Genomic DNA, 23,147 nt, shown 5'->3' with positions numbered 1-23,147 from the left:
GATAGCTTGAAGTGTATGCACCCTCCAAGTTTCAGAGGAATAAAGCCAGAATAATCACATTCAGATGAAGTGGAGCTCTTGCCTCAGTTCAATTACTAGGGAGGGGAGGGCCCACAACTATTAATAGTTTAAACATTTTTAAAACAGTCTTCATTCTTGCAGATACCAGGGTAGGGCACAATATGACTAAAGCAAATCAAACAAAAAGTAAAATGCCCAAAATATTGTCAATCTTTTAAAAAGCAGCTAAGAGGCTGAGAAAACTAACTTAACAGTTCAGACTGAATAACATGGATCCAGGTTACATGGTCAACAACCAGGACACCTTTAAGCCACCATCGGGAGGGGCCAGCACCAGCACCAATCACAAATGACTGAGCCCCGGCTGTTTGGCACTGCCAACCTCTCTAGTTTTCCTAAGAATGCAAGGTGGGGCTACTTGCTCCCAACAATGGTGATAAAGCTCTTGGCGGCCTGCTTAGGCTAAACATAGAGGCTGAAAACTAAAAAGCATCCAATGGGCTGCCTGTGCCAACCTCTTCTCAAACACAAGAAAATACCGTCAATAAAAGCTGAACTGTCCTTCTCTTGAATCCTTCCAAGCAAGACGATTCCATTAACCCCAGCAGCTGCTCCTCAACTTGACGATTAGCTCTAGTGCTTCTTTTCTTGCCACTACTGCACAGGCTGCCAATTTTTCTTTCCCGTAACCTTTGCTATCTTAAAATTCCTTTCCTCCCATTGCCTTCCACCCACATTATTATTTCCTTGTTATTAATTATATTTATATCCCACTATTTTTCCTCTTAGAAGAGAACCAAGGTGGCTTATATGGTCCTCCTCTCCATTTTATCCTCACAACACTGTGAGGTAGCTTGGGTTGTGAGTCAGTGACTGGCCCAAAATCACCCAGTCAGCTTCATGGCCCAAGTCCCAGGCCAAGACTGCAACCAGCTCTCATCTGTGTTGGAAGGATCTTTGCATATCATTTAACCCAACCTCCTGCTTAGTGCAGAACTGGTAATGCAGCATGCAACTGCTACCTTCCCTAGCATATGGCTGCCAGGCCTCTGCTTAAATACTTCCAGCGAAGAGCCCACTACATCTGAGAGCTGTCTGTTCTGCTGTCAAACTCCTCTCGCCATGAGGAACTTTCTCCTGATGTTTAGCCAAATTCTGCTTCCTTGTTAATGTCCATCAATTGGTTTTAATCCCGCTATCTAAGGAAACAGATACTAAGTCTATTCTGTCTTCTACATGAAAGCCCTTCAGAGATATGAAAAGAACTATTTGATTCTCCTCCAGGCTCCCTTGCTCATTTAAGTAGGGAAAGGGTTAACACAGCCCCATGTTCCACTTTCAAGGTTTTGAATGTGACCAATGTAAATGAGACCAGGAATTCCAGCTTTAATTAGAAAAATAGTATCTCGTCTTTTTCTCTGCACAATGTTTGAACACACACAGCAAAAATATCTGATGCAATCCTCAGTCTGTACTAAAGCCTTTTGTAATCCAAGAAAATGCCCTCAGCTTTTCCTCTTCAAACCTTTTGCCACTGGAATTGGATAGCTTCCAATCAGTAAGAACCTCCATGAACGTTGATGCTTTTGATGGAGCAAATTCTGAGAGATCTCATCCAGTGCAGAGCGTTACAATTTCACCAAATCATTCTAATAAACATTCAGGCCTCCGGCACCAGCTGCATCATTTTGATGAGAGCAAATTATCAGCAAGAGATCAACCTGACCCCAACTGGATACAAGTGCTTGTTTACAATTCACCCTTTTGTTCTACATTGTCAAACTGACCTCCTTCCTCTAGCTTTTCCCTTCACACTCCTTCCCTTGAACACCTTATCTGAGGGCAGGGTCTGCTTCATATTTGTTTGGTGGATCTGAGCCACTTATTAACCTAAAATCTAGGCATACATCTAATAAAGTGAAATAAAATACTATCATTATATTTTTCTCAGAACTGCAGCTACCTACCCTCTTTGCCCCCATCATATATTTGTACTCTGGTGGCTGTTATGTGTGTAAAAGTTAATATTTGTAGTCTGTACTACCCACTACAATGGCCAAAAGAAAACTGCCTTCCAGGTCTCCTACCCAAAGAGCTGATGCCTTTCCCCGCGAAGCTCTATTTCACAACATTTTAACTAACACCAGCCAAGTGCAATGCGGTTTCATAAGTAGATGCTTACTAGGTACACAACCCAAAGAAGGTTTCACGTAAGGAAATAAGGGCAGCTGCATGGTGCCAGACTGAAGAGCATTCCTTTTACACAATGGGCCACCAAATACCTATGGGAAGCCCACAAGCAGCAAAAGCCCCCTCCTGCTCATATACCCCAGCAACTGGTATCCAGAGGCATACCACTCCTGATACAAGCAACAATATATAGCTATTGTGACCAGCGTCTAATCCTGTAATATCCAAGTGCTGTAATAACAAATTCCACGGTGGTGTACCATTTTTCTGTCCTGGATTTTCCTCCATTTATTTTTATTGGATGCTCCTGAGTTCTAATATTATCAGATCCTCTGAAGCAATGCTCACTCTGCTAGAAGCCTGCCCTTTAAAAATACGTTTCAAATATATGTAAATCAACTTCCATTAAAATCTATTTTGTCTACTGATCATGTCAGACAACTGCAATACATGCTAGGCATAATTCTGTCTGTCCTTCAAAAACCAAATCAGTCCCATTCGTAAGGGCAACTTTAGTCTTCCTCCGCTGGACCTATCATCCCATCCTTTCCCCAAATCAGAGAGATGGTCAGATTAAGAGCACAATGCTTTAACATTTGAGGGCACAGACACATCACATTCATAAAACTAGCTACATCTTCAGTGGCAGGGAGATAAATCATTGTGGAGCAGGAGGACAAAGGGTCTTGGTAGGGGGTTGTCGTATATATGGATTTATTTTGCCAGAAGGCTGACACCAGGGATTTTGCAACATCAGCTCAGGCACAAATGACATCTCAAATGAATACATGCAGCAAAGAACAGCAAGTTCTTAGCAGCGACTGCACATTATTTCCATAAGCAAATCTTCATAGGTCTCTCAAATATTTAAGAGGGCAGTGGAAAGTCACGCTACGTTAATTTCACCCAAGCAGTTGCATCCTTTACTCCTCCAATCACTGCTCCCAGAAGTACCAGGCACTGCTTCTCACTATCAGAACGGCCAGTTCTTGAAAGATATCAATTAGGAATCTTGATACAGGCTTCCTCTCTGACAAGTGTCCACTCAAATCCAGAAACACACGAATAGATATGATGGAAAGGCTGGAATTGCGGGGCACCTCATGCAACAAAAGGATCAAGACAGCCATTTATCTTCCCACATCTAGAATGTCAGGTCAGGTCTCCATTTTAGGATGTACAATTTAACCAAGGTTGGATTTTCAGTATCACCAAATATTTCTTCCTCTGAACACAGAACTTTTTAGAACCCTGACTGACTTTTTATTTTTTAAATTGGGGTATGTTTTAAGCTGAATGAATGTGAGATAGATAGCAATTTTGGCTTTGCCCACTGACTCACTCACACATGAACCGCTCAAAAAGCTCCTTTAACCTGCCTTTCCTAGAGTGCACAGCAACAAAAGGTTTTGGTGTGTTTGCTTGTGCCTGGCCTCATGCAAGCAAGTAAGCACCACCGGTGCATTAGGGAAAAAGTCAGGCAAAGCCTCTGTAAGCATTCACAGCAGAGGCAGGGAACAAAAATGCCCTTATCCATGTCTTCACCAAGAAGAAAATGGTTCAGGTGCATAATGGTGAAGTTGGGATTTCCCTGGGATTAGGAACAGATAGGAAGAAGCACAGTTGCCATGACTCACTGACCCAAACCTGATGCACCAAAAATGTGTAATCTTGTGGCCTATGCCTTGCCAAAGGACCAGCTTGCAGAACTTAGATGAAGAAAACTGACAATTATTCTGTGGAGATATATATGCATTTTTCACCCGTAGGTACTGCCAAACAGGTCTCAAAATGGCACCAAGCCTCACAACTATGTTCCCGTAGATAATTAATATGTTTGATTTTCACACTACAATTTCAATACCCACCTACTACATACCATAAACATAGTTTGTGCGGTGCATCCACTGAAGAATGCAATGTTTTCTGAAATTGTCAGGTTGATCTGGCAACAGATTTTAGAGTTTTCTCTGGCTATAACACAGCCTAATGCTATTAACATTTTCTGGCTTTTCTTGGGCCAAACTAGAAGAGGAAAACATTGCTTATTTCTATAAAATGCATTCATTATTGGTTCACTGAACATGTTCTATCACATAAAATCCAACATTTCCAAAACAACTTTACGGCTGACAGTAACTGAGATTTAAGTTTCCCTTTGGCAATGAGAAGGAAAGAGAAATTAGGCTTCTAAACTTGGAAGATCACGTATCAAACAGACATATAAAAATATCAAAAGCTGTAACAATACACAAAGTGGGGAAAGGCTATAACTAATGATACTGAGCAGAAAATTTTCCAAAACAGAATTCTCTCCCATTTCATAAGTGCATTAGTAACAATGAATGGATGTCAACTGCAAATACAATCTTAAGCTATTTTGGCAATTACAAAGTTGTAATTATTTTCAGGTTCTCAACCTCCACAAGAATCTGAGAGAATGCCTGCATGTTCCAGTGTGAAATTAGCAGTGACAAAAAAAGTCCTTAAGTGCCTCACCTACTCAGTGAAAGAGAGACAACAGAAAGGTTGTTGTCAATGTAACATGCATAGTTCTTTGAGATGTTACAATTACTGAAAATTGGATACAATAATAAACTTTATTTTTTCTTTCTTACAAAATGATGTAAGGAAAGGACATGGTAATGTTTCTAAAGTATCCCAATAAAAATGTCTACATAACATTTAAATCACATTAATTTGCTTAAATTCCCCTCACTCATACGGGTGGTGTACTGGGACAAAAGCACCCAGTGTAAATTTTTAAGCTTTGCTGCTTATATAAAATAAATATGCTAAATTAGTTCACCCCAGGGCAGAGCACAAATCCCCAGACCCAGGGATCAAATCCAGTCCACCAGGGTTCCCATGAAGGCTATGCTCCTTTACCCTGGGTCCCACCCCCCCTTCACCTATCCCTCAATCATTTGGTGGTTTCCGCAACTTTCACCTCCCAAGGTTTAGTGACTGGCTAAGTAGTTTCAGGTAACATATGCTTGTATTTAGAGGGAAGGTCTTGGCATTTTGCCCCACCCACCTCTAGAATGTGGCCCTCAAGAGCTTTCTGAAAATGGAATTTGACCCTCAGGCTGATAATAGGTTCTGTACTCCTTTTCCAAAGCATCAGAAAAATTTCTAGTTCAGATTATCCTCATTCAAAATGCTCAACCCTCAACCTCACTAGCTGCAATTTGGTTGCAAAGCACAAATTTCTCATGCAGGAGGTGCCAAGTTCAATCCAATATTTCTAGTTAAAAACAGAAAGAGACATTGGTCCAAGACCTCTGCAAGACACCGCCAATTAAAGTACAACTTACTCAGCTACACAAATCCATCTCACTCGTTATAAGACATTTTCTTGGTCAGCCAACCCCAAACATATGCCATCCAAATGTTTAATTTATTTACAAGATTTACATACTGCCCCCTATTCCAGTAATATGTTTTGGAGAGGTAACAAAAAGCAAACCAACAAATAGACTTGAACAGTGTATTACACACAAGATCAATAAAACCGTATCAATTATACTAACTGGTTAGACCATGAAGGCTTCCTGCAATAAAAGTGGCCCAAAACTGCATGATGTTGCCTGCTTGACATCCAGAGGCAGGGAGTTCCACAGAACTTCTCTCTTCACTTCTCTTCTCTGAATGGACTTTAATCAGGCCATAAGTCTATGGGGAACCACCAGCAATTTGTCATCTGATGACTTCCATGACCAAGAAGCTCAGTCAGAGAAAAAGTCCTCTCCCAGGTATCCCAGGCCCAAGGTTTAAGGACTCCAGAACCTTAAACCTGGCCCAGTAAGAGATGCAGCTGCTAACCAAAGATGGATGCTGCATTCCATCATAGCTCCAGGTTCCAGATCATCTAGGACAGTTCCACATACAACATGTTGCAGAAATGTAATCATACCGGTGCCTGAACCCATGTGCCCAAGCTATTAAGGTCTTTATTAGCCTACAACTAACCACTGCCCAGTATTCTTGACCACTGATCATACTGGCTGGGGCTGACAGAAGTTGTAGTCCAAAACACCTGAAGGGCACCAAGGTCAGAAATTCTGTCATATCCACAGATGTATCATGAACGTTAACTCTTCAAATATTCAATATTTACAATGGTATAAATAGGAAGATGCTTCACTCATTGTGGGCTGCAGATATCTGTATTTGTTTGACCATATATACTTTCCCCTCATACATTTCCAGCTCCTCAAAGCTCACATCCATGTCTCTGTACTCCAACTGTTGGCATAATTCCATAGTAACAGCGACCTATCTTTCAGGTGCAGTCTCAACCCTTCACGCAGTACTCCTAGCAATGGAATTAAGTCTAAACATGACCCAGTGGATCAACAATGCTAACATTTTTATAAAGCACAGGCCTGGAACTCCATATAGTAACTCTTGGGGTATTCCTACTTACTTGTTAGAAAAATAACAAAGCAATTGTGGTTAATGAAGTGCTTAATGCAGATTAGCCCCTAAACTTTAGCTTTATTTTTGCTCTCTGTTAACCCCCACGAATTTGAGGGAATAAAAAAGCAGATGCTATTCTCTGCTACTCCTAAGAGGGCACGCAGAGACAAAGCTGCCCTCCTGCCTGCCTCTGTGAAGAAAGACGCAGAAGACTTCACAATTCTATTACTCATCAACATGCTCACACAAGTACCAAAACTGCAGAAACCAAGAACTATAAGGACTTTGAAACACTTTGTGACTCAAGCAGTGTGAGGAAAGAATACAGTACTTTGATATTGCTAAACTAACTAACAATCTGGTAATTTTTGATGCTATGTATGCATGGAGTTATATGAATATGACAAAGCTGTAAATCCATGCACAGACAGAAGCAAGCATCACAAAAAAGCAAAATTCAATGCTTGAGTAGAAGCCAAAAACACCTTCAGAAACCATAAGGTTCATGGATGGCAGTAATTGATACAGCGAGTAAATAAAAATAAACATACTCCCACAGTCAACACACGGGATCCTTTTGGATTCTTTATTATGAAGCTGCATAACTTTGGCTGCAGCTTGGCCGCTCTTCTGCCAATTCCCACCCATGTTGCACAGCATTACTGTAGAATATATTATGCAAAATATAAGAAAGAAAGCAGATGTGCCTAATCTGTGCAACATATGTCTCAAAATTCAACTTTTCTTGGCACATTACTTTAACTTTTTATAGCATGTGGGAACACACACTTGACTATAATACTGAAATGAAGCAGTAGCTCTTTAATGCACAGAGACAATAAGCTGCTAAGGAGGTCCACGACAGTAAGAATGAAAGAAAAGCAGACAACACACAGAAGCAACTATAAACTCAGCAATTATTTGCAAAGCTATTTTTAAAAAATCAAGTTTCTTGCTGGCGCAGCTGTGGAGTTTAACATTCCTGATGCTCAGGCTATGAGTTGCAAAGGTACCTACTACACCACACAATCAAGCTGAATCTTCCTGGCTGATAAAAACATTTGCACACAAACATTTTGGTTGATGAGCTTGGATGGATGGAGATTTGCCTCAGAAAGCAGGGGGAGTATGATAGAACCTTTCTGAGTTAATAGAAAAAGAAAAGAAGAGGCTTGTCCTACAGCTCTGTCCCTGGTGCTAGGTTCACTTATCAATCTACTCTACGATTTCTTGAAGAATGGGTTTGGTTTTATCTGTTCTACCTCCCTCTTTTAACTTATCTGTACATGTGCTTGAATAAATGAAGTGCTTTAAGCATTTTTCAATGAAAGGTGGGAGATAAATGCATTCTTTCTCTTTGTTTAATCCTAAGTTTATAACTAATGCTGTGAACAAAAATTAACCATCAACACATCACTGATATTTAAGTTACTGATACTGGAGGGAAGGAGGGGCAAGTTGGAGAGAGAATCTGCTCTCCTGCAAGCTGCTCATGACTAACCCACAAGTTACCTTAGTCCACCTAACATACCTATGTCAGTTACTTAAACATATTGATGCTCTGAAAGTATTGTGCTCTTAGTATACAAATTATGCCCCGCCTAATTGGGCTGGACCAAATTATTTATTAAGAAAACATGAGGAGGGTGGATCCAAGTCTGTAACTGGGGGGACTACTCCACTCTGGCAATACTGTAGAAAAGGCTTGTGGCTGACAAAATATAGTCCACATACCACAGCTTCTTGGGGGTGGTCTGGTCCTTATCCACCAACAACCTCCTAGATCAAAAGCAGTTTTGTTTGAAATACCTTATGTTCCACTTCTACGATAAAGCTCTCACTAAATTAAACTAAGACAACACCTTCCTGAGACGAACTTTTTCAAATGTACCTCCATTCCCAGCTTTGCACAGAAATGGCACATTCCGCCCTTTCAAACCAAATGCCAGTGTGCTGCCATCTCCTTTGTTTTAAATTCTACCCAGGCCATGCTGTCCTCCTGTTGCTTTGTTTCTCGTCACTATTATGGAAACGCACACATGGATGCCACTTACACAATACACTATATTAGGAATCATTTCACCTGTTCACAAATCCCGTGAAGCAAATTCAGACTAATTTTCTGGCACTGGGGTTTCCAGAGTTACGCACAGATGGTGGCCATCTGTTCAGAGCCATGACTCTGTCAGATAGATGAGCTGGAATACAGAAACGCCCCTAATCCTGCTCCAGCTGGGATAGACCATGCTCACATGGGCGAGGTCTTCCCTCATCTTATTACACCCTACTGGCTGCCACAAATCATTTTTATACTGACTCCACCCAAAACATGCTATTCCATAAACATGCTTGCTTTCTATGAGGTAGCTGCTGGCTCCAGAGTTTGTTTATAAAGCTTCCATTACAGGGAAAACCAGCATAAATCAAATGGGTAAAAGGCCTGAGAGAGTTTTTCTTATAATCAGTCTTCCTCAACTCGGTCCCTTCCTTAGGTGCTCGATTGACAACTTCCTTTCACACAAATAGAGAGGGCCCCAAATTTGGGAATGCCTACCATATTACATTTCCATTAACTCATCTAGAGGGTGTTTCAAAAGCAGATTTCAGAACTGCCACAAAGCCAGAACCCAGCTAGATTTCAGGAAATATTTCCTGACTGTTAGAGCAGTATAGCAATGGAAGCAACTACCTAGAAAGGTTGTGGGCTCCCTCACATCAGAGACATTCAAGATGCAGCTGGACAGCCATCTAAGAAGGATGCTTGTACTTGTTTTGCACTGAGCCGAGGGTTGCACCTGATGGCCCCTTCCAACTCTACTATTCTATGGTTTTATTATTCTAATGGTGGAGGCTATTTTAAAAAGAAAAACATTTTGATGAGTCTCATTTTCAGAGGTTCCCTGTGAAAGTGGTATACCATATAACCAGAGGGTGTATAAAACAACTCAGTAAAATCAAATAAAAGAAATTAGGAGTACAAAAGGGGGAAAAGTTTCAGTAAGTCTAATTTTGTGAGGATTTCCCTGAACAGTGAAAAGTCCTTTGAAGCAAGAGGATCTTGAACTGTCTGCAAACAGACAGCAAAGAGAGCCCATATGTATGTTTTTGAAGATGGCCACCTCACAGTATTGGGGGAATGAAGGAAAAGACCCTGCTTTGCATGAAGCCCAAGCAAGCTTCTACAAAAGTTTCCACAAATCTTAACTGAAGAGGAGATTCATATGGGAGGAAACATCCCCTAACATAATAAGGACATTTTAGGGATTTAAAGGTCAAAACCAACACAATGCTTTCCAACCAAGCATTGGAAAGAAACCAGCAGTCAAGCAGAGCTGTTTCAAAACAGGTAATATATGATTGTGCTAAACAGATAAATTAGAGGTTTCTGAACCAAAATTCTTTTCCAAACTGTTTTCAAAAGCTGTAAGCTATCTGAAAAATCACCAAGGCACATGTTTATTTTCCAATAGCTGGTGCAACCAGGGAATCAGTTAAAGCCACTAAAAGGCATTCCTGGTTAGAGTCACAAACTGAATATCTAACAGTACCCAAACCTGTGAACCTTATCCTTACAAGACAGCATGCATCTGCCCTGGGTAGACACTTTCCTTTTTGATTAGCCTATTTTCAACAACTCAGTGTTAGCTAGACTGGGATTAAATTTATTTGCCCTCACTCAGTCCACGAGTGATTGCATTCAGAATCTGAAGGACCTATCACCTCACCCGGATTCAACTGGACAAAGGGATTCTTCCCCCAGGAAGTTCCAAGCCTCCTGCAGGCCTTCCCTTTACATCTGTTTTGTCTAAAGTTAAAGGTTTGTCTTGTCTTAGATCAGGTGGGGAATTAGGGACAGTTTGCCACTGCAATCCTATATATATATATATCTACCCAGAAGAAACTCCAGTAGAAATGGGGTTATTTCCAGGTAATGGTAATTGGGTACAGGATTGCAGCCTGTGCCTTGAGAAAAGTTTGTCCAAAGTTTCAGAAGATCTCGCCTGCTAAATCAACTCTATCAGAGAGGCAATCCCCAGCATTATAAATACAGATATAAATAGCTTGTTTACTTCCTCCTTGTGCTAAGCAGTATTAACTACGCTCCTTTTGGCAAAAGGTACTGCAGCTGTATTAAGAACTTCTCTCATTACTTAGGAATAGAAATTATCTGATATATGACTAATTGCCTGTCTGACAAGATGTTTAGTTAAGTGCAAACCCTAACTGAATCACCCCAAAATATCAGTAAAAAAGGAGAAAATTCAGGAGTATCATTACTGTTCAACATGGATAAAGATCAGTGAAAAAGCCAGATATTTAAATCAAATTCATTGCATCAAGCAGCAATTTTAAATATTTCTTAAGCAAATGTAACTTAAAAAGAAAACTGAATACAGAGATTTTAAATGTACATCATCTCTCAAACCCCTTAATCAAAGGCAATGACTTAAAATCTAAAGTAAACCAGAGTAGCAGCAAACAACAACCACTGAGTGATGACTAAGATGGAAGGGAACTTTGCATCCCTACTAATGAGCATCTGTTGAAGACCTCTAAAGCATGGAATGGTTTGCAAAGCGTTTGGCAGGTAGCTGCTAGTGAATAGCCAGCAATGCCCCACACAAGGCCAGCCACGTTCATTACCAGCAGCACCCCAGTGCATGATGCTAACCATTCCCTGCTGCAACTAGTTGCAACAAGGGACATACCATTAAGGGCACAGGGAGCCCCTTCCCCTCAGTTGCCGCTCATCAGCAGCCATTTCTTGCCTTCTTCCACAACCATCAGGAGCAATACCACCTGATGCTTAAGGTCAAGCATTATAAATTTAACACCAGCTATGTACTGCACAGTTATTGGACAAATTATAAGCATACTACAAACCAAACAGCCTAGTAATTTGATTTCCATTCCATGAAGAATCACTCAAGTGACCAGTTAACTACAAACTCTTGCTTCCGGAATGTTACTGTGCACTTGATGGTTAAGGAAGCAGTTTCCCTAAATTGCTTGGGGGGGGGGGGCTCCCTATTTGATATAAAATCTGTGCTGTAGGATATGGGCTGTAGGACCTAAGGTTTTGGATTAAACTAAAAACGCTATTAAGTACAAATGCTTTTTAGTCATCCTTGCAACTTGCATGCACGCTTGCTTAGGAAATATAAAAGTCAGAAAGGCAGAAGCTCAATTAAGTCTGTGTTTTAAATAGTCTTACTTTATAAAATCCACTTTGTTGCTGTTCTAGCTACATCTGTCTTAAAATACTACAGAACAGTCCAAAACCAAGAGCCTGATCAAGATCTTTCTCCAGTCAGATGACTTGTCTCTGCTGCCCCTGCCTATCAAGAAGCAAAATGGAAACACTGTGACAGATATCCAGTAATATTTACAAACATATTGTTGAACAGCCAAACTATTTCTAACAACCTAAAATTACTCTCTACTAACTTAGACCAGTACATGCAGGTGACAGATCTTGAAATCAGAGTGTCTTGAGAAAAATTATAGCAATAAGTTATGTCAGCAGGATGAACAAGTATTCACCCAGCCATTCTTAAGACCTTAATTCGAATCAACACACTAACTCTAGTATAAAAACTCTAGTGTTCTCTTTCTAATCTTTTGCTGAACTTCCTCTACACAGAAGTTTTGTGCTAGGTTTGTCTCAGTTGCTACCACAAAAAAAGAAAAAAGCCACCAGTAGCCTGCAGAGTTCACAGTAGTGACGCATTCAGTTTCACCTTCCCTTAGGCCCTAAAGGAGAGAAGGAAAAGATGAGTATGTTCTGCAAAACAGAAACAAAAAAGTATTTCTTAGTTGCTGTGTTCCTTTCCCCCCTCCTCTAACTTCAGATTCTCAGGAGTACAGCTTGCAATGATTCCAAATGTAACATGACAAAGAGGCTAGGGGTCAAGTCACCCTCTATACTAAAAGGTGGCATAAAAACAGCCCTGAATGAAAACCAAATACACTGCTTACAAATAACTAACTTATTCATCATAAAAACTAGAAAATGACATGGTGAGCAAACAAAATTGCAGCCAGCAATACCAAAAGTCAGATCTGTCATTGTCTAGGGACTTCCTCTGGAGGCTAAAAAGCTTGCTGCTGCTCACAGAACTCCTCGTGCCAGTATTTGAAGGAGCCACAGTTCAGCACACACAATGCAATGCACATGCATGCTACAGAAGGGGAAAGACCCAGCCGCCACAAAGTGTTTTCTTCTGAGTTTGAGCACAGCAGCACCTCACACAACAGGCTTCACCAGCAGGACAAGATGACTCTGGAGAGCTTCTCTTCTATATCTGTCAAAAAGGACCATGCCAAATCTAACTCCAGCAGGTCTTGCTGAGACCAGAAGTCAGCTGCATTTCATGCATAGCACTCAGCTGTTCAACCAAGTCCATGATGGGGAACTGAGCAACACAACAGCCTTTATTATGTTCATAGTCTACCTTCCCCCCTCCTATTTATCCTCACAACAACCCTGTGAGGTAGGTCAGTGGCGAGCCCAAAGTCATCCACTGAGCCAGGACTAAAACCCCAATCTCCTGAATCCCAGTCCAACACGAAACAGTAAAGCACACTGATTCACACATCAACCACATTTCTGCATTCTGCTGTAGCGGTATCTTACTAATGGTAATGAATGAATTAGAAAAGGCATAAGTCACACATCTAGAGTCTCAACAAACAAAATGCTGGAGATGACTGCACCACAGGGAAGAGTCCAATAATATGCTCAGAGAGGGGTCTTTTAGCTGTGCATGAATGCCCTTCACTCAAGACAGCAAATAAATCAGAAAGGAAGCTTTTCCATTTCGTCAAAACTGAGAAACTATGGTTAATGGCTTCAGAACAAACCAAGATATTAAGCCAATTTCAAATCCTAATGTCACTGCTTGTTCCAAAGCCATTAATCCTCATTTCCTGGTGCAGATTAAATGGAAATCTACCTTCCTGTTTTATTCACTAGCTCACATGAAAGGCTTGTGAAGACTTATTATTCATATCTCAACTTATTAAACCAAGATATAGTGATCTGAATGCTGTCATTATTTTTAAGTATCACTTCAGGTCAGTTAAATAACATGTACCACAAATCACCTGGCACAATGATGCAACAAGGTACATAATACCACCATACATATGGCCTTAGATAGTGAACACAATTGCTCAGCAAGATAACATCAATCTTCTGCAATTTGTTTCAGAGAGTTTGTTTGGAATTTTTCTTGGCCAAGGAAATCCTCTACTAAGATAAACAAGAAATGGCTAACAGAATCTCTTCAAAGAATGAACATCTTCAGCAACCTTCCATAACAGTCTGGATATTCTGGACCTCAGGTCACATCATCACCAGCCAGCATGGCCAATGATCCATCATTATGGGAGCTGAACTTCAAAATATTTGGAAGGAGCCAGGAAGGGGAAGCTAACCTACAGAATAATTTCTTCACCCAAAAAATCAAGGAATCACAAGACACAACTTGAAATAAGGGACCTTTCCTTATATTAAAAGGAATTCATCTTTCAATTCTGTTTCAAGTATTATAATTTCAGTTTAGGTTTATGTTTGACTTACTGTCAAACTTCAGTTATTACCAAAAAAAAAAAATTACCCACCACCTATCAAAAAGCAAATTCAGCTCTATCTGAGCAACTCTGAAAGAACAGCAGGTGAAATTCTATGGTCTCAAACACTGAAAACTAGAACAATCTTAAGCTGATAACTCAGCCAACTTTTAATATCAGCCAACAGACAAATAGTTCTGCACGTGCAACCCTAAGTTCTTTTCATTAGTTCAACTGTAGTGCACAAGCCAAGCTCATCAGCCACACCTTGCAACTTAGTATTTAAGAACTACAGTATGTTCTTCTTAATGTACAATCTTCACATCAAAGACAGGTTTACTTGTTATCATGCAAAATCGGTCCTTGCAATTTGTGACCAAAAGTTTTAGGGTTTAAAAAAAACATAACCTCCTCTAACTTAAACATTGTATAAAATTGGCTAGATTAAATCAAAACAAAAGCAATTTCAACTTTCAATGAAACAAAGGTGAAACAAGCATTAAAGATGACTGAAAAAGTCAGATATCAAACTAATTATCCCAGTTGTTATTTGGTTATTCCATTTGATACATGAAATGCCTAACAGCATCACCAAGAACCTATTTCTTTCCTTTTGCACCTCTTTATTATTTATTTCTACAGTTTGGCTCCTGGCTTGAAAAGCCAGAAAAACAATTTCTTCAACTATGTTGGGACACTTAAATGCTCTACAATGTAGCAGCACAATCATTCTGTTAGGTAAAGTCACCTGAGAGCGGAGATTGGCCCAAACTCATCAGTAAGTGCTCTAGGCCTCAGAGCAAAGACCTAAATAGGATCATTAGGACTGGACAGTTTATTCCACCTTTTCAGGGCTTAAACTTTAAGAAAACCTTCCTGGGCTTCTGTTTGTGCTTCCCCAAGCAACATATTTTAGTAACAGATGTTCAATTTCCAGATGCTTTTATCCCCTTACAACAGGCAGTGCTTTTAAGCTGCACCTACAAAACCATGGTGAGATTCTTAAGCATGTAAGAATTCAGAACTAAATTGGGCAAAGATGTATAAGCAAATGCCAACCTGGGCATAGCTTCACATGTACAGCTCGCTTAAATCAATATTAAGTAGCTGATAGGCCACAATTTTGCATGTCAATTTGGAACTTGGACTTATACCCACCTTTTAGCAATTTACCCAGCAGTGACAGGCAACCAGGAATTTCACATAGCCTGCACAGAATCTTGTGTATTCACCTGACGGAAAAGATGACAGATTGGCCCTGTCCCTTCTCCATCAACCTGCTTGATTTCTGTGCCAGCTCCACATGAAGGAAAGCCTTTTCTTTCACAGCAAAGATAGAAACAGGCTAGCGGTAGCACAGTAAACACTTTGCAGCTAATAACTTGTGCAGGCTTGTTAAGAAAGTTAATTTAGACGGAAAGGGATACTAAAGCCAGTGCGAAAACTTTGTCAAGTGCTTTCTGAGACTCAGCTAATTGAACTGTATTATTAAGTGCTGCCATGTTTTCCTGAACTAGAACAGATGATTACTCCAAGCCTAACTCCCCACCCCCAAATGATGGGGATATACTATATTAAATGTTTATAGTGCAGGAACTCTCTGAGGGGATCACAACAATGTAAAACAATTCCAAACATAAAATACTGTATCAAAATTTAAATACTTAAAACAGTTTGAAAAGTGAAAACTAGAATAAAGCCTAGTAGCACCAAAATATTTAAAATACAATACAGAATTTAAAACAGTGTGTAAAAGTTAAATTCCTGGGGAAATGCCTACAAAAATAAGGTCTTCACCTGCCACTCGAAGGAGTACACTGTGGGTTGCAAGGGTGCCCTGGAAAGGGCTGCCTCAACAGACAAGCCCTTCTTCCCAGTAACTGCTTACTGACGTCCCTTGGCTTGGGCTCCTGCAGAAGACGATCTTAGGGCCCTTGCAGGTACATATGGGAGATGATGATCTTTCAGGTAACCTTGGCCCAAGCCACCAAGAGTTCTGAATGAATGCCAGGATGCTGAATCAGGCCTGGACATTAAATGGCAGCCAGTGCAAGTGCTTAAGTACTAGCCAAATGTGAGCACACTGGCCACTCTCTGTTAATCATCAGGCTGCCCTGTTTTGAACCAGGAGAAATTCCTGGAAAGTTTTCAAAGGCAGCCCCATATAAAACACACTGTAGTAATCCAGCAGAGAAGTTACCAAGGTATGGACAACTGTAGCTAGGCTATCTCTATCCAGATAAAGACATCATTGGAATATCAGCCTCGGCTGGCAAAGGGTGTTCCATGCCACCACCTCCCGCTGTGCCTCATGTGGGAAGAGCATCAACTACAAACTGATCCTAGGGGAACGTAGGCCCCTCCAGAAGCAGTTAAATATTCATCCATAGGGGCAAACCACCTACTAGCAGTTCCTCCATCATGTGTGGATTGCGTCTCACCTCACTGGCCTTCATCCAGGCCATTCCCGTGCCCAAACACTGTTTTAGGACAGCCACTGCCTCACCTGAATTTAATGAAAAGGAGAAACAGAGCTGGGTGTCATCGTATCGATGACAAGCATCTCAGAACCCATGCCTAAGCATGTCCTTTCAAGGTTCAATCAAGCTTATACTCTACCAAGATGGCTTTGGATTACAACCTTAGACTTTTGCCTTGATGCTGGAGAAAAGGAAAGAAACCAATTCCAGCTTCTGCCATCAGCCAGGGGATAAGTGCCACAGGGAGGCGGCACTCTTTGCTTCACCAGAATAACATCAAATCAAACTAGCCAGTTCATCTGTCAGGAGGAGTAGTTCCAGGAAGCTCTCGCCTTGCCAAAAGCAAAAATTCAGTTCCAGCTGCCTGTAACCCTGCAACTGCAGGAACAAGGGGAAGGAACACTAGCCCCACCCATCAGCCAAACAGCCTCCAATTGCTATCCAAGCAAGAACACCTGCAAGAGAAAATCACCCTTGCCTGAAATGCTCTTAGGGGGCAATCCTATGCAAGTTTAAACAGAAAAATAGCTCCCAGCATGCCCCTGCTTAAAATTGCAAAGAATTATGCTTTTAAAGGTCCAGTTACACCTCACCACCTTGTTCTTGTCTTGAACAAGTGATCACTTTCCTCTTTTCCCTCCACTCCCCTTCCTTTGCGTGGCTTGTCTTTTCAGTGGGTTAACCCGATGGCACTGCCTGCCCATCTTTTTGACTGGTGTGAGCTGCTTTAGAAAGCAACTACTGTCTAAAAAGTGGAGTAAAATAAGGTAAGTAAATGTGTGTTTGGGGGGAGTAGAGAACAGGTATGGAAGCGAAAACTCAGCATAAGTATTCCCTCCTGTGACACATCTCCCCTCCATCAAGCACAACATTACACTACTGGACATTCTGCAGTACAGTCTAGGAGTCACTTGCCAGCTCTCTATTTCATGGGGAAAATTAAGACAAATATACACAATATGCACTTTCATGAGTATCAAAAATAAGCTGCTACAGCAACAAATTAAAGGGCAAAGAAGGCATCTGTATTTGGCGGGGGGAGCAAGGCACTGATAAAAATAGATTTCTAGAAGAGGATGCATGATAAAATTCTCTCCTCACATGCATGCAGGCACACAGAAGCAGATTCTGAGCTGCAATCAACCCCATGTAACATGGCCAGTGGTGCAGAGTGCTGGGTACTGTAGTCCAATATTATCTTAAGAACACCAGCTGAAGGGAGGTTATCCCTCCTAATATTTATTTGTGATTTTTTGTCAAAAATATAGAAATAACAGTATGTGAAGAGAAGCAAGGTAGCAATAGAAATGCCTCCTGCAACCTGGTGCCCTACAGATGTGTTATGTTCCTTTGGGCTGATGGGAGCTGTAGTCCAAAATATCTGGCAGGCACCAAGTTGAAGAATGCAGAAGTACAATTTCAGACAGAAGTTATGGAATCAACATTCTGCATGGCCATAAATTAAACTGAATGTACTTGAATCAGTCACCGTTTCTCATCCAATCTATATCACAAGCTGTTACGGGAATATAATTGGATTCTAATGCTGTTTGGATGGAGGAGCATCTTATCAGAAAATCTTCTACATCTTAATATTTAAGTTTTCAGAAGAACTGGGTGCATTCAAGGAAAACATAATCAATTACTGCTGTTGGAATGATCAAGAAGAATATTTTCTTCAAAGAAAACCCAAACTGCTTCACGTGATCAAAGGAAGCCACAGCTAGAATCCCAATCTGTTATACACTTTCTCGGATATTCACCAATACTGCCTGCACCAAGCAAACATTATTGTAGAGCTGCCTTCCCCAGTTTGGTACCCTCTGGAAGTTTTGGACTACAACTCTTGGAATTCCTGACCACTGGCCAAGCTGGCTGGGGCTAATGGGAGTTGTTCAAAAGAAATCTGAAAGGCACCAGCTTGTGGGAAGGTGTGCTAGATAAATGCTAGGGCACAGGAAAGGCACAATCTGGTTTAAGAATTCCAAGAAAACAAAGCACAGTTTCACAACAGTATTTGTTTTACACATAAACAACTTGGCTAGACAATTGCTACCTTGGCAATGCAGTCACCCCATGTGCTTACCATTTCAAACGTATTATCTAACAAAATTAAACTACTGACATCTACAGCAAACCATTCAGAAGTGAGAAATTAAACAAAAATTAGTTTTCACTTAGAAATAATTAATGAACATATCCTTAAAACCATCATAAAGAAACCAGCTGTGATACACTGTTTCCTTCCTGAATACTTTAAAGTGCATATTCTATAGCAATTTATGCCCTGATGTATCTACATTATATTACTGCAACACATTCTACATGGGATTGCCCCTGAAGAATGTCCAAACACACAGTGGCTGCCTATATGTAATTCAAGGTGTTGTTTTTAACCTAAAAGGCCCTACAAAGCTTGGGACAACAACACTTGATGAAACACCTCTCCCAGATGTAATACACCTGGACACTATGACCAAGATGGAGGGCCTGCTTCCAACCGCCACCTCCAAGGAAGGGTCAGTTGATGGAAATGAGGCGGGCCTTCTCAGTGACAGTCCCACAATCACAAGCTCCACACTGAGGCCCACCTGGCACCAAGCTAACTGTCCTTTTGGCATTAGGTTAAGGTTATCCTCTATATCGAGGTGTTTAATTAACTCTAAATAGTAAATTGGGGTATTATGTCAACATTTAACAGGTCTTGTTTTAATTTGTGATGGCTATTACAGTTTAAATTTGTTTTTTATTCGGAATTTACATGTTGTAATGACTTTTTATGTTGTTATCTGCATTTTATACCATGCTTTCTTGCATTTCATGTGTTGTTGTAAGCCACCCAGAGGGTTTTGAAAACTGAGGTGTACAGAAATAACTAATAATTTTCAAAAACAAAACAGTACGGAGGACAGAAAACTCTGAACAGCTAGGAGCACAGTCTAGAAGACACATCCGATATTTAGAAGTTTATAATGGATTCATATAACCCTCAGCATTCTCTCACCATGTTTACTAAGCTTGTAATAGCGAATTACATCTGTGACCATCAAAGCTCTTAATGTTCGTATCATCACTGTCAAACAGGCAGGTCACTGTTATTCCTACTTAGCAGAAGGTGAGCTGAGGCCATGAGCCAACTACATATCATCCAACAAGCCTGTGACTTAGCAAGGACTTTAACTCTGGTCTTCCAGTTGTCTTCACTGTTGCCCTAGTCTTTAACACACTGTTATACAAGATGCACTGGAATTATATTTATGGTTCCTAAGTATCTCAAGACTGCAGTGAATATCAGCACTTAAACTTCCCGCCATTAATGCCACATCCCACTCCAATTCTTCTCCAATTCTTCTCCCCACAAAACAATGGTATTCTAGGATTAATTAATGGAATACAAGCACTTACTATACACTTACCAGGCCCTCCACTAGAATGGCCATTAGATTTGTTTCACTAGCAAAAACAAGCATAAAGAAAAGAGTACTGGGAGAGAGATAATGTAATCTAAGTGTTTGTCACATAATTGAAAGTGCTCTAGTTAGAAAGCACTTTCTTTAAGTTTTTAGAAAGCACTTTCTTTAAGGCACTAAATCTGTAAGGTTTTGTGTGCTAGCAAATGACACAGTGCTGGCAGAAAGGAAAGTAGAAACACAGTTCACCAGCACTCCACAGAAGTTTCGTTGCTTGGGAAAAGATGCATCTAACAGCCAGAATTGCTCTAGTTGCATGAGAAGAAAATTATATCCTTGGATATCCTTGGACACAGAGGAACATACTCTGAAGAAGAGAGTTGGACAGTAACTGAAAAGTCAGAATATACTGCAATCAATATAAATAAACTGCTAATGATATTATTGTCTTGTGGCTTCTACAAACGTAGTATCAAGTTTGTCCTGGTTCATGTTCAATGAACTTCATGTGCGCCATTTTTTAAAGTGCACAACAAATACAGAGTCCCAACTCATATCTGCTATGCTGACAGCCACTGATAATTTAGAATATAAAGCACTCTTTACCATTCTAAAGTCACCCTCATTTTTCAGAGAGTAGGGAAGGGCTTAACAACAACTTCTACACTGTATATTTGGGAAACAAAGTTCTCCAAGGTGCAAGGTTTAATTTACAAACAACCAAACCTCAGAGACAAGAAACTATGCATCATTAAAATGTGCAAGGTTTGTCCTTACTGCTTTTAATCACATTTATAGACTTGGAGAGTTCAAAGAATTTCATAGGCATACTTTCTCACCCTTACAACCACAGATGAGAAGATAAGACCAAGTTTAGCTGAAAACTTCCTGGAATTCAGGACTAAAGTGAGGTTTGAACTCAGAACTTCCCAGTCCACAAATCATACTCAAGTTACTATACAATATCAAGAATTTTACAAGTTAATTTTTAAGAAGTTTCATCATCTTTCATCACCATAGGCAAGGTTTGGTGAGCACATAATTCTTACCTTATCCTTTTCATGGGGAAGGAGCGATACTGGAGGAAGACAAGAAAGAGACTCACAGCTCTCCTTCCCCTCTGCATTTGTGGCTGCTTTAGTACTGAGCTGGTACAGAGGTCCATCTTTAAGGAGTCGGCCATGGCCAACAGCACGCTTGACAGCCAACCGCAATTGCTGGTGAAAGGTAGAAGGGGCACTACTTGCAAACAAAGCTGACACATCCTTCTGCCCTTTCAAGAAGCGCTCAATGTTCTTCAAGGATGAGCCACTGGACTCTGCCAAGCCCTCTATTGCCCGTTTAATCAGTTTATTCCAGTCCACGTTTGGTTTACCATCCAACTTTCCATGGTTTCGTGGTTTAGGAAGTGCTATTCGTCCAGGGTTATCAGGATCCTTATAGGAATTAAGTCCTTTATTGGAAACTTTTAAAATGGTTCCATCTTTAACACTTAGTTCCAACTGCTCCAGAACAGTTTTCCGGTCCAAACCATGGGACGAAGACACGGCATTGCATATCCTCTCTTCTGAAGGGCGTTGTTTTTGCTTCTTGACCTTTTTAATTGCCTCCAAAATCCACTCAGTGTACAACGGGTTAGCGAGTTTTACCATGGTGAAAAATTCTGTATATCCATAGAGTCGTTATCCCTTATCCCTATGCTGAAGGAGTTTCACACAATGGGAAAACAGATGATCGGAGAATGGGAACCCGTTAACCATAGCATACACGTTTTTTGCCCCAAGTTGCTCTTCCTTTTTCCAACATTAGTATTTCCTACTTCATGTTTAAAAAAGCCTATATCCTGCTAGGGACTGATTCATGTCTTCCAATAAATTCCCAAAACAGCTGGTAAACAACCATATCATACAGGTGATAAGAGTTCAGCACATCTCAGGCCAGCCCTTTATATTCCCAATTTGACATGCAAGTAAGCAGTCTGTATGCCTGCAAGAAAAGAACACAGTTATGCAACTTTTTAACAACTCCCAGAAACTAAAAAGAAAGCTGGAAAGTTTGGGCTAGTCCATCAGAGCACAGCCATGTCAGAAAAAGAAAAGTGTATCCAAGAATATTTGGCCTACAACTAAAACTGAAAGCAATGCTAGAACTGGCATTTGAATTGGCAGTGTACCAGGCTCATTTTTCAACAACTCTTAACTTGTGGCAGCAAAATGCCATTCATCAAGAGAAGACAGCACCCACCTACAAAACTGAGACAAGCTCCTCCAAAAGAGATGGAGAAAAGATTCCAGAAAAACCAGCCTGCCATCCCTACACCCCAGAAAAAGCTTGCAAATAATTGTAAGAAAACAAAATTTACAGGTTGTCCCCAACCATGTTTTTGTAAAGCAGATCAACTGGGAGTAGTAAAGGAAAGCACCCAGAGAACTTTCAAAAGCTGGGATTGAGTTACAAAAGACACGGACTGGAAGCCTCCCTGGGATAGCTTTGACCATGCATCTTATGTAGGTATACATCCAAAAGACTGCCCAAGCCAGCTGCACCTGAGAAAGTTAAAACCTCAAGTTTACGGGGAGACGCTCCCATCGGAACATAACTCTGCTGCCGCTGCTGCTGAAGCGCGGGGCGCTTCGCTCCGGAGTCAGAAAAGGGGGAGATCCGCTTCACATTCATCCTCACAAAATAGCAGGCCAGAGCCGTGTCCGCACGGAAAGAGAGGCGTTATGTAAAGAGCACAGGCAGCAGAAGCAAACACAACAACTCGGATCTGCAGGCGGGCCGCGGCTGCCTCCTCCCTCCCTCGCCCCCGCCGCGCTCTCGGGACGAGAAAGGGAGAGACACTCGGAAAGCGCGACCATCCGCCTCGCCCGCGGCGCGGCGTCGCCTGGAGTGCGCGGCCGGGGCGAGCCCCGCGGCTGCCACGCGAGGCCTAGCCCGCGGCCGGCCCGCAACGCCCTGGCTGGAGAGGAGCGGCGGCGGCGGCGCCTCGGCCTGCGGGAGATGCCCGAGGACGCCCGGCCCCCGGCGGCCCCGCGGCGGGCCCGGC

The 23,147-nt window shown here is 41.3% G+C and overlaps 1 protein-coding gene across 3 annotated transcripts in view; it reads right to left on the bottom strand.

The window, feature by feature from the left end:
- KAT6A (lysine acetyltransferase 6A) overlaps positions 1-23,147 on the bottom strand; it is a 64,505-nt gene that overhangs the window by 40,946 nt on the left and 412 nt on the right. The window contains exons 1-2 of one of the 3 annotated variants that reach the window (XM_044437301.1): positions 15,053-15,056; positions 10,196-10,201 (exon numbers count right to left, since the gene is read on the bottom strand). Coding sequence is in view for 2 of the 3 variants with exons in the window: in XM_044437299.1 (XP_044293234.1) it covers positions 21,148-21,750 (603 nt within the window). In the remaining variant the exon portion in view is untranslated. Of the gene's footprint in view, positions 1-10,195; positions 10,232-15,052; positions 15,057-21,147; positions 22,085-23,147 lie in introns of those variants that run through there. The other 2 variants (XM_044437299.1, XM_044437300.1) reach the window with 2 other exon arrangements.

The sequence above is a fragment of the Varanus komodoensis genome, unplaced genomic scaffold (assembly GCF_004798865.1).
Source record: "Varanus komodoensis strain SLA01 unplaced genomic scaffold, ASM479886v1 scaffold30, whole genome shotgun sequence".
In the NCBI taxonomy this organism is placed as follows: domain Eukaryota; kingdom Metazoa; phylum Chordata; class Lepidosauria; order Squamata; family Varanidae; genus Varanus; species Varanus komodoensis.
Note: the sequence above shows the minus strand (reverse complement) of the source record. Positions and strands in the feature narration are given on the sequence as shown.